Consider the following 11,865-nt stretch of genomic DNA (forward strand, 5'->3'; position numbering starts at 1 on the left):
TTTCAATTATGGTTATGAAAATTATAAATGTAAACAGAGAAAAAATGCACTGTTATCTTCTTTTAAACAAAATATAATTGTACAACATATGCGTACACTGTGATAGTAGCACTTTCGAAGGGTTTTGTATGACAATACAAATTGTTTCGCTATGCGTTTGTACAGTATTGCGTATTCGCTTGTTGAGACATCGAATTCTCCGTACATTATCGCGAATATCGTCAGGTTTCGAGATCGATCGATTGGAAATAGCCTCGAAATACATAAATCGTGTCGCGCATACATTCATACAACGAATATACATATATGCATATATAAGAAATATATATTATACAAAAATGTTGAGGAACACGCTGTTTCCAAGCGCGTATTCAACATAAAAAGTTTTTTTAGGCTCGTTCCTTTTCTGACCGATTACACGATCATCTTAAAATAACATTATCAAATGTTAAATCTCTACTATCCCGTTGTGTAGTCGACTTCTTGAATGGATTCCATGGTAGTTTTTTGGCTACGTGAGCAGTGGTGACAGAACCGGCGGGACTTGGCTGACCGGAAGACACTCCAGACGAACTACTCGCCGAGACGCTTCCTTTATCTTGCTGATTCGTTTTACCCGGCCTCTACGATCAACAGATATTTCGTTACACGGTCAACTAAGCTAAACGGACCACTAATAGCAGCGATTAACATGTCGCAGTTGCGTTTACCTTCAAATAATTTCTGTCCATTGGCGTGACCAGTTTTAAATTAATAAAATCTCCGGATTGTTTGATCAGTCGAACCACTTGCTCATGAGACGCCCATTTCACATCTTTATCGCCGATTCCTACTATGAAATCTCCCTCCTTCATTCCACCTAACTAAAAAGGGATAAACTGAAGAAAACGAAAGAGAAACAGGTAAAAATGTATTACGTTTAATTCGTCTCGCTTACGTCGGCCAATGAATTGTGATCGACCGCGGCTATTATGACGGGAGCATCTCCTCGAACACTAAAGCCGAATCCTTCGCCATCAGGACCTCTTTGAAGCTGTATTAATCGTGGAGCTGTCCAGTGCCTTTTGGCTGAGAATATAGCCACAGGACCCAAAGATCTGAAGAGATCCTCCACTCCATGTTGCCCGAAATCGGGATGCGTAATACTCAGTTGAAATTTCGTGGAGGCTATTTTTGAAAAGGGAAAGGGAAGGAAGCATTAGTAAATTACGATAACCAGTTATAATAAACCAGTCTTTTCCTCTTTACCAATGATATCTGGAGGATCTAATAGTCCTCGGAAATCTTCCTCATCTCCGATACCATTGTAACTCTCCAGAGTGGATTCTTGGACCCTTTTTAAAACTTTGGCGAGTGCTTGTTTCGCTTTGAGATCTCTACACATCCTCTGCAGCCTCTGGCTTTCTTCGTGCAAGACCAAAGCTTCCCTGAGATGCGCTTTCCCTGAAACGAACGATTCAGTCGTCGAATCTCGAATTGAGCAACATGCAGGAACATGCTTCAGAACGTTTCTTATTTATAATTGTAATACGCACGCACCTAACAGTTTCCTCTCGTTCTCATCTCTTGGTACTGTCAGATCCAGCTGCGTCTTCCCGTCGCTCTTTTGCGCGTGCTCGAGCGCCAGCTTGGTCTCCGCGCGCCATTCAGCGATCGGACGGTCGAACAGTCCGAGCGCGAGGTGCTTGTGAGCCAGAGCCAGGTGGTGCTCGCGTTTGACCAAGATTAGCGATATCCAGGTCTCCGGAACGTAATCTCGAACAGGCTCGCGTGAGATCAGCCCGTGAACGTCGTTGTAGACCGCCGCAACCTAAGCAATTGGCTCAGTGAGAAGGCTCGATCGTTGGACCGAATTTACGTATAACGTCGACACCCGCTACCTGTGACGCTTCCTGCGCGAGATCCACAGAAACGTCGACATTCCTCCCCTCTTTTGACTGAAGCTCCAGCTTTTCGAATAAACACTCCCTCGCCTGGGCCTGAAAAAAAGAACTTTCATGAGTCAAAACGTTCACCACCTACGGTCAGCTGAATATATAAATGCAAAAATAATATTACCAGCATCAGTTGAACGAGCATCTCAAGCATGTCGGGCCCGAGGTCCATACTTGGCGCATTGGTAAAGTTTTCGTGTATGTAACGAAAAGTACCAGCAGCCCTAAGGAATGCATCGATGGCCTGGTCCAAACCTCGTGCTGACTGACGATCCTGTTTCGCGGCTAATTGAGTGTACAGGGCGCCAGCATTGAACAACACTGAGGCTTTCTCGAAGGCAACGGTTCGCTGACAACTGGGTACACCAGTCAAGGAATCGAACCATTCGAAGTAAATACCGAGGCTGCGATCGGGAGGGAAAAATCGGCGCTCGACGAAGTAGAGCTGATTGTAGTAGCGCAACAGCAACGCGATGCCTGCTGCGTCCCTGGTTGGAGTTCGCGTTGCCTATAATAGGGAAGGAACCATCCACGTGCATTTATCAATCTTTAGGGATTTAGTTTCTCTTTTGTTTACTTACCTGCCTAGTTTCCATGAGGTCCACAATAGCTTCCTCGTAATTTCCTCCATCCTCGCTATAGTGTTCGAGGATAAAGTCCTACGGAATGCAAACAGCAAGACAAGAGTAGCGGATGAATCTGGAGTTTAGTCGATACTAGTACGTTGCTTAGCAACCGTGGGCAGTAAATGTTTAAGCTGTTAAATAGTCAACTCTGCGACTCATAAAAAAGCAATAATGCCAAGAATCACACTTGATCTAATAAGGAAGCGATCGGAACACAATGAGGGCGAGATCACCACTCTTGAGGAGATTGCTTTGCATCAGGAGAATATCGAGAAGATAGAACTGATCGATTCAACGTGTAGGCATTTGAAGATTCTGTTGTTGCAGAACAATCTTATAGTGAAGATCGAGAATCTGAACAAGCTGAAAAGTTTGGAGTATTTGAACTTGGCACTGAACAACATAGAAGTAATTGAAAATTTGGAAGGTCTTGAAAGTTTGAGGAAGTTGGATTTAACAGTCAATTTTATCGGCGATTTACGGGGAATTGAGAAACTAAGATGTAACGAGAATTTAGAGCAGCTCTTTTTAATGGGAAATCCATGTGCAGATTATGAGGGATACAGAAAATACACTATAGCAATTTTAACACAGTTGAAAGAACTAGACGGAACGGTAATCGAAAGATCTGAACGCATCAAAGCGTTGCAAGCTTGTGCTCAGATTGAAGGCGAGATTATAAGAAGCTATGTGAAATATAGAAAAACCAGAGAGGCGGAAATAATCGACTATCGTGAGAGAATAGCATTAGAAGCGACTCAGGTAAACATTCGCAAGCCTCCTATTGATTAAAAAAGTTAATTGTATAATACATGTATGTCTACAGGAGGATGCAACTCAAAATGAAGAAGAAGAGAACGAAAAATTTTGGAAACGGACCAGTCGGCACACGCCAGAGGAGCGTGTGGCTATCGCTGAACGGGTTTTGAAGCAAGAGGAACAGAAAAATAAGAGTAATAATGAAAAGAATAGACTAAAACCTGTATATGTACCAAAATTTTTTAGTCCTGAGGGTAAACCATATAATGTGAATCAAGCAAAAGTGCCATTCAAATTGAACGATGAAGAATATCACGATCGCATTGTTTTAGAAATCAGTGTGTACAGGTTGGTAGTACAGATAAGGTGTAATTTTAGCATTATCTGTCGATATCAATTTTCCAGGTACTTAGATACTCAATACGTTGACATAAACGTGCAACCCGATTATATTCGAGTCACCATAAAAGGAAAAGTTCTGCAGCTGACTCTTCCTTGTGAGGTATCGATAGAAAACAGTACAGCTAAAAGGAACACGATCAATGGTAGACTAGTGATAACAATGCCGCGTTTAAGTCCATTGCCAATTATCAAGAAGAGAAGCTCCAAACCGTCCACTGAGACAAAAATCACGCAAAAGAAAGATCTCACAGAAGATCAACACAGATGTTCAGCAACGATGCGCCGTCAGTATCTTGAAATTGGTCCTCCTGTGAAAGATCTAGACTTTTCAAGAATCGTCGATTGTAAAAAAACCACGCAAGTGTCTGTCGCTAAAAAATATGAAAGCTCAGAGCTTGAAGAAGACGACTGGAGCAATTCAGAAGTGCCCCCTCTGGAATAACGAATGGAGGATACTTGATTCAGGTCCTGAGGCTGCAGACTCACCTTAAAGGGATCTCGGAAGTCGATATCTTTGGTTTCCTTCAGTCCCAGAGGTATCATCGGCATCGCCGGCTCCTCGCTAAAGGCATAGAAATAATTATTAGCCTTCTACAAATGATTCGAGACTCTCTGAATTGAGTTAAGAATTATTTCTGACCTGTCTACATTCTGGTAGAGTTCGACCGAGCTGTTCAGCTCGGCCAACTGTTCTTTTAATAGCTGCAAGTTTGAGTTGACGAAGCTCAATTCCAGAGCAACAGTCTCGCGCAACTTTCTATTAGTTGTCGCCCTGAAACACACAACATATTATAAACACCATAGAGAAATGTAGCCTGGACCAGTCGCTACACGCTCTTTCCTTACTTGAACAAATTTTCCGCGCCAGCTCGCAGTCGGAGTTCCTTGTTAATTTCCTGGTTGAGTTTGCTTCGCTTGTTCTGCAGCTTGCCTCGACAAGTCGCCACTCTCGGATCGGAACCCTGGGCAACATTAAACACACAGATTTGTTTATCCACAGAAATGTCTCATCACTTCAGAATAATGAATCGCAGGATAGGTTCACAATTGTGAAGGACTTCTATGCCACGCCTTCTACAGAACAAATAAATAGTACTCCCGATGTCCGTGGTCCACTAAACCATATATGCTTGCGACACAGTACTCCCCGGATAAGGGTTCGCTATTGACACTATACGATCTAATATCCGGGTAGTACTGTACACCAAAGCACCCAGGCTCAATGGTCTTCGCGCAAGTTCGAAAGCGGCCGATTCAGAAGCAAAAACTAGATTCTCGTGTTTTCCTCACCCCGAGAGAGATTCTCGTCGACGACGGTTCTCGCAAAATTTCTATATCCTCCGACCGAGAAGGGGAAGCTTTTCCTACGCGCGAAAATCGCGGTGGCGGTGTAGGCCGGCACAGTGCATTCTCGCAGTCCGTCCTCTTCTTCCGCTCGTCGGACGGGCTCGGCGGAGATGCGCGATTCTTCGAGAGAGGCGCATAGTAAGCCCACTTCAACATAGTACTCGCTCTCGCAGCCGCATCGTTCGCCTTCGATCACGCTCTATCCCGTGTCCGCTCGGGGCTGCGAACCGAAAGCACGCGTTTTCTTCGCTGATCGAGGACGAAGTCGCGGACGCGCCGGTACGCGTGGACCAGCGCGCAACGCTGCCTCTCCTAATCGACGGTTGCACGATACGATTACCGTTGCTGTGTGTCACCGTAACCGCGTTCCAGTCTAATTGACTCGCGGATCTCCGATAGGAGGGAAAATATGCCGCGATACGCGCGAACCATCGGTCAGCTCGGACCGAATTCGAGCGAGGCAGCGTTCTCCTTCGGGCACGTTCCTTCTTCCCCCACTTTGCAAAATTCAATCGTAAACGAGCATTCTTCACCGTTTCACGTGCGATTGTTTCTCGATAACCGTTTACTCGATTCTCTTGCCCTTGCTCGTTTCATCTAAACGCACCTTCCACGGAACGATTTCGATCGCTTCTGAACGCTCGGTGGTCACGGAGCTTCTTTCTGTGCGTGTCCTGCGCAAGTTTGCTGCCGCGGTCTAGCCGACGCGGGCAATATTCCGCGCTTCGATAGCCTGAACTACCTAACTGTAACGTTTGCTCGCGGAAGCTGCTAAGAATATAGGAAACGACTTCGCGATCGGTAGCGTTCCTTCTTCCCTTCCCCTGCTTTTCGTTTCTCCTTTCTCTCTCTCTTCTAATACACAGTAGGGCCTTGATTGTTCTAGGGATACTGCGCCGTCGAAATACAGTGACTTCGTAAACATAGCAAAGGTTCAAGTTCTTCGCGTCGTTGACTTAGCTATAAGAGCTAAGAAAGCAAATGCGACTAATTAGGATATAGCTCTAAACAAAGTAAGTACAGAATACATTTGGCGGATTGTACTCACAAGTGTATCGTACAATACACCACTTGAAATGAGTCTCACCTAAGTCACTACATTTCGGAGGGCACTAAACCACAAGATGCAAATGTAGGCAGGATTTGAAAAGAATGGACCATGTATAATCCCCTCTGGGGGACTCCGGCCTGTTATCATTATACCCAATATGCATAATGCTGAATAACAGAAATTGTGGACGATCCTATTGGTCTTATTGTATTTTTCAGAGCCTACTCTATTTTTCTGAGCCCCGCTACCTTTCCCTATTTCGAAGCCTCCCTCCAGGAAACTCAACCAGCGAGTCGTTTCGACGCTGGAAACGCATGTTTGCCTATGGCGACCAGCGTCGAAATTACCGTTGGCTGCTGGGCTGTTTAGCCGTTAAAACAGCTCTCTTTCTCGCTCTGCTCTCGCGCTACGCCGTTCCCCGAGGCTCTGCGAGACTTGGACCAATTCCACGGAGGCAGCCGACTCTCGGTGAAAGGAGAGAAACTCCGCGAGCCACGGTGGGGAGAAGGATAACGTCCGGGCTGTCTCCTCTCGGGTGCGGCTTCTATACATTGTGGTAATTTTAAGGTCGATACGCTTCGTCGTGGATTACCGATACCGATCGGACTGAATTCATCTCGAGCATACTACGTAACGGCCAGCCACGCGCGCCGATGGAAGAGGAAGGAGACTAGACGCTCGTCACGGGGAGAAACCAAGCAGAAACAGAAACAGACATAGGAGATGGCTAATAGAGGATATATATTCGAAGTTAACGAGGGGAACTAAATGGTCGAAGGATCGGGGAGAAAGTAATCGAAGATCATTGGGACCTTTGGTCAGGGCCGTTCGAAGATTCCCTCCTTCCTATTTACATATCTCTTCGTGTTTCTGAATTCTTCCATCAGACTAAACTTCGAGAAGACCACAAGCTAATGTTATCTTCACAATGACCTACTACACATATACTCTAAGCTACTTCCACCTGCTACCTCCTTCAACGCGCAATATCGAATTTGTTTTACTGCTGACTGTGCGTCATTAAGGAACAGCGGGAATCGCGGTCGAAGACCTCCGCGCGATACGCGTTCCACCTGGACGAGGAGATCAAAGAGGACGTATTCGACGTGAAGATGCGGGCCACTAACGGGATTCGTCCTCGAACGACGTCTGACGAGCGACCGTGATCGTTTCGTCAGCTGCGAGACGGATGGTCGATCGGAGATTTCGGAAGGATCGGTAACCATGGCGTTCTCCCGCGACCGCGTCTTCATGGTAGCCAATCGCGCGCACGTTAAGGCGTTACGCGTTGCATCGCGAGTTCAGCGGACCAGGCACGGTCTACCGGGTCTGAGGCACGCCGTTTACGCTCGCGTTGCAACAGGAAATGCAGGGTTCGTCAGCCCGTAGTCGGCCTCATGCAATTTCAACCGTCTCGACGAGGCTCGAACATCCGTTTCGAGATTTCATCGCGTGGAACACGCGCGCCGAGTCTTCTCGATCGTCGGAGGATACGTTGTGACGCAGAGGCAGAGGAAACGGGGAAGAGAAGGGTCTCGAACGTCCTTCGCGACGCAAACGCCTCGACATGTTTGTCGAAGGAGGCAAACATTGTGCATGGGGGGAGCGGAAACGGGAGAAGAGTCGTGTTCGCGACGAGTGAATCCGATTTACCTGTAACTTCAAGTCCGGAAGGATCAACATGGTTCTGGACCGTATCGAAATGCGCTCTATACACGATAAAACGTTACTCTTCGATTCGTCACCGTCCCTCGATTCTTGTATGCTCGTGTCGTATTCCCTCCCTCGCTTCCTGTCCCAGCGACGCGCAGCAATCTGACCGAAACGAACTCCAAGATCCCTGGATGCGTCGTTGAGGGATTACTCGGTACGCAGGACGACGTTCGTCGGTACCCCGTCGACAACTACGGAACCATTTGATCGGTTACATAGCTCGGCGCGATCGAAGCTGGCAGATCTAATCGATCGATAGGGGAACACCAGAAGCACCGGTGCGCGTTCGCTTCGCATTCCACTCGCGACGCGGAGCACACGCTGAAACACGTTGCTCGGACGGGACGAAAGTACGCGGCGCGTTCGGTGTTTCCGCGGCGCGTTTCTTTTCTACGGGAAAGCGGAATTCCCAGGGCCGCGGAGAGCGGTGTTGCGCTCGCCAATTGTAGAGGGAGTGGAGGAGGTGGCGGGGCTGGGGGGCGAGAAGACAGCAAAGTGGGGAGAAGGAAAAGATCGAGAAGATCCACGGATCACCGTTGACTCGCGTTGATCGGCGCGCACCACGGCCCACCGGTTGCTCACCTTCCACGCGCTATTCTCTCTGCCTGTCCACCGACCCATCGGGCCCGCTGCCCTTCCTTCTTTCCCCTCCCCCGGGCTCCTGGGCCCCAGCGAGCAATAAGGTGCTGCCGGTGGTGGCGATAGTTGCCTCGCGTTCGGCAGATTTCGCTTCCACTCGCTGCGACTCGCTTCGCGTCGCTCTCGCTCGGATCGTCTCGGGTCGTTCCATGCCTTGGGCATCAAGCAAATGCGACCGACTGATACGGGCTTATCCGATTCGTGCGTGGATCGAACGTAACGATCGAATGCCTTGCGATTTCAGCGGATTTTCTTTCTATGATGTTTCAGCTGTTCGGAGGCTCAAGCGATTAGCTCCACCTTTTCGAATTTTTTAAATTTTAGCGCTGAGGTACTTAAGTGGTGCCTAGATGTTTTTCATTTGAGGAAAAACTTTGCATCGAATTTTCCATGAGTCGAATGGCGATGCAGTTTTTTTCGACGCTTCTTTTTTAGGATAAGGTTATGTTTATTTAAAAAAATAAATGTGCAGAGAGCGTGGGCAGAGAATTACCATAATTTTACACGTAAGACTAATTATGAGATAAAGCTAAAATTGACTTTTTAAAGGTTATCGTTCATTAAATACAATATACTTATCTTACCTGAGACAAGAATTTCGATTATTCGATAAAAATCAACTAGAAGTTCTCGTTCATTTGGACAAGTAACATTTTAAGCAATTCGAAAGGAATCGAAGGAAAGAAATCGAAAAGTTGGAGAAAGGAGGAAATAGATTTCATTAACGGTGGGATAAACGCAGGCGTTGAGATTTACTGCGTTTATTTTTCCTATTGCTTTTATTATGCCTACACTGAACGTGCAATGTCACATATAGGAAATTACTCCTTAGTTCAAAATGAGTTGGTAAAGACTAAAAAGCAACTTCAATGCGGTGGCCGATCAATCGAGAATCCTCCAAACAGCTCGATATCAATGAGAAGCCATAACCAAACTTTTCGTGTTACATATCATTTCCTTTTTAATTCTCTTCGACACGAAACTTTCAAATATGCTGACATTAAGAGAAAGACGTAGAAACGACCGTCGCCACGAGTGATCAATTTTTATGTAATTAATTGCGCAACGAACCATCGATTCCACGTTTTGTGCTCGTTACAAAGAGATTACGTTCGTTCCGCATCGAATGAGTAACGTAGCGTACGTAATTCGTGTGTTTTACGAGACCTAAGATTGTTTTTCTATTCGGTGTAGCTTAAAACCTTCAACCTTGCGCAGCCGACATAGTTTCCTCCAATTTGAACATTCTTGCGGAAGACGACACGCCATAGATCGGGACATCGACATTCTACGTCCACGAGCGGAGAAAGTCGAAATTCGATCTTCCGCGTTTCACCTTCCGAGGATCGGTAACCGTTTACGAAGTCGAAAAGTAACATAGCTAATATTTCGCATGTCGTAGAATCCTCGTTGCGAAAGGTCGCAAACGCGAGAGATTGAAAGTATGTAGCTGAACCGCGCATTGCTGAAATGCCGCCTTTTAAAAGGACACGCATACCCTTCGCTTCTAAACCTATCACAGCGAGTGCCTCTCTCTCCGTCACTTTACAAGCTTCATAGCACTTTAACGTTCACGGGAGCCTTATCTCAAGGTAAACCTTTTTAACGATAAGCGCAGCTTCTAGACCGAAACAAAACCTGACGACCCATAAAACGAGATATGGAATGTCCCAATGCCACGACTCGTTTGGCATATACATACTCACGTACTCATTCTCTCTACGAAGGCTTTTCTTATCTTTACTCCTGCATGAAAATTAAATCGCGCGAATCAATCGAAGATCGTGCCGCTTTCTGCTTGCTTTTCGCCGAAAGATTGATTCATCATGCTCGCTGATTCTTGAACGCATCGGTAACAAAGACCGCTGGCGAATTCAAAGGAATGGGATAAAGGATAGGAGACAGAGGGGAGGGCAAAGAATTAGAAAGACGATTCATCGATGACGTGACTTACCCGAACGAAACGCGGCTTGAGGTCCTCTTCGATGTCCCCCGACACGATGGGCACGTTCATTGTATCCTTTTCATTATATCGGTCGCGCGCGACACGCTTCCCATTGAAACGTGACACGACCGGTGTCGAAGAGCTTGCAGCACCTTACTAATCACCCAAGTCTTTACGAACTAGAAGTAAACTCGCGTGATCGAGCGTGAATACCAATCGACGTCGACGAGAGCCAAGGGAGTAAGCGTCGATCAGTTATCCAGTCGTGACACGACGTTACACTGTCAACGATTCGCTGTCGCACTGAGATCACGTTTTCTTTCCCGGTGACGAGGTGGATTAAGGTCGCGGCACGAGCCATCGGTTCGGAATGTTTCGACGCTCGAAATTTCGTGGACCGTGCACCCGCGTGCCAGGAGTCACGAGCGAGTCAATCGCGGAGAACCGCTCCCGCGATCATCGGTTGCACCTCGAGCAGCGTGGAAATCGCATCTGTCGCTCGGCTGGGTGAAAATGGGCGCGGACACGAGCGGTGGAAGCGCTGGAAACGCTGGAAACACTGGGAGCACGTCGCTGCACGTCGCTCACGCGTGTTCCACCCGTTGACCGCACACTCATTCACCCAATACACGCATATGCATGCGTCGAGAAAGGCACATACGCGACCCCGCCTGCAGATGGATCAACCGTTCTCTCGCAGGTGTTCTCCGGTGCGAGTTGGCTCGCTCGCTCCCGCGCGTGCGTACAGAGTCACTTCCACTTTATAGTGACTCCCATTAATATTCGGGAAATACTATACAGGGTGTAAACAATATGCTAAGGGTAAAACAATATCCTCTAATATTTTAGAGGGTGGTAGGGGAGCTCAAGTGGAACGTAAAATGTCCTGGGATATAATGTTCCCTTTGCCTCCATTTTGTCTTTAAGGTTAATCATACTTATATGTTAAACTAGTAATCGGAGGATTCTGGAATTTTAAAGATGTATCGAAGACCGGAAACAGAGCAGAAAAGTTTTAATACATTTTGTTGTAACTTTTAGGATTTAACTTTTATGAAACATTAAAGGTCTCAGGTGTCTGTAAGAAATGGATCTCGGATGTTTTAAGACTTTTTAGCTCTATTTCTGCCTTTCAATAAGTTAAGTTAATCCTAGAATATAGATATATTAACTTTTGTATTCCATTTCAGCTCCCCTGCCACTTTTAAATTATTGCTACGTATATTGCGTATATCCTGTATACTGCTCTATAGCTTGAATTTATGTGAAGCAAGACATTTTTAATTGCGTGCATTATCACTTACAAGTTTGACAAGAGTAAGCGAACCGTAAATCTATATCGAGGTAACACTAGAATATTCTTTGTAATTTTTTGCTATAGATTCTTCATTTCTTGTAGCATAAGCTTCTCAAAACATAAAGCTTAAAGACCAGAATTATGCGAATGTC

At 46.3% G+C, this 11,865-nt stretch overlaps 2 protein-coding genes across 3 annotated transcripts; one reads left to right on the forward strand and one right to left on the reverse strand.

Moving 5' to 3' along the window:
* Nucleotides 1–52: 52 nt before the first annotated feature.
* Rhp (GTP-Rho-binding protein rhophilin) lies at nt 53–10,555 on the reverse strand. 2 transcript variants are annotated; one of them, XM_076390011.1, is made up of 12 exons: nt 10,426–10,555; nt 4,568–4,683; nt 4,362–4,493; nt 4,208–4,283; nt 2,516–2,593; nt 2,059–2,442; nt 1,881–1,979; nt 1,540–1,810; nt 1,249–1,443; nt 938–1,167; nt 711–863; nt 53–623 (listed from the first exon to the last, which is right to left on the reverse strand). In XM_076390011.1, exons 1-12 carry the CDS (start codon nt 10,483–10,485, stop codon nt 423–425), a joined length of 1,995 nt encoding a protein of 664 aa, XP_076246126.1. In that variant the 5' UTR covers nt 10,486–10,555; the 3' UTR covers nt 53–422. The 2 variants fall into 2 exon arrangements, with proteins under 2 accessions (XP_076246126.1, XP_076246127.1); XM_076390012.1 differs by lacking the exon at nt 10,426–10,555 and adding an exon at nt 7,773–8,142.
* Tilb (touch insensitive larva B) lies at nt 2,616–4,201 on the forward strand. The gene is made up of 3 exons (XM_076390013.1): nt 2,616–3,322; nt 3,387–3,667; nt 3,725–4,201. Exons 1-3 carry the CDS (start codon nt 2,732–2,734, stop codon nt 4,161–4,163), a joined length of 1,311 nt encoding a protein of 436 aa, XP_076246128.1. The 5' UTR covers nt 2,616–2,731; the 3' UTR covers nt 4,164–4,201.
* Nucleotides 10,556–11,865: the final 1,310 nt, after the last annotated feature.

The sequence above is a fragment of the Calliopsis andreniformis genome, chromosome 12, assembly GCF_051401765.1.
Source record: "Calliopsis andreniformis isolate RMS-2024a chromosome 12, iyCalAndr_principal, whole genome shotgun sequence".
Lineage (NCBI taxonomy): Eukaryota > Metazoa > Arthropoda > Insecta > Hymenoptera > Andrenidae > Calliopsis > Calliopsis andreniformis.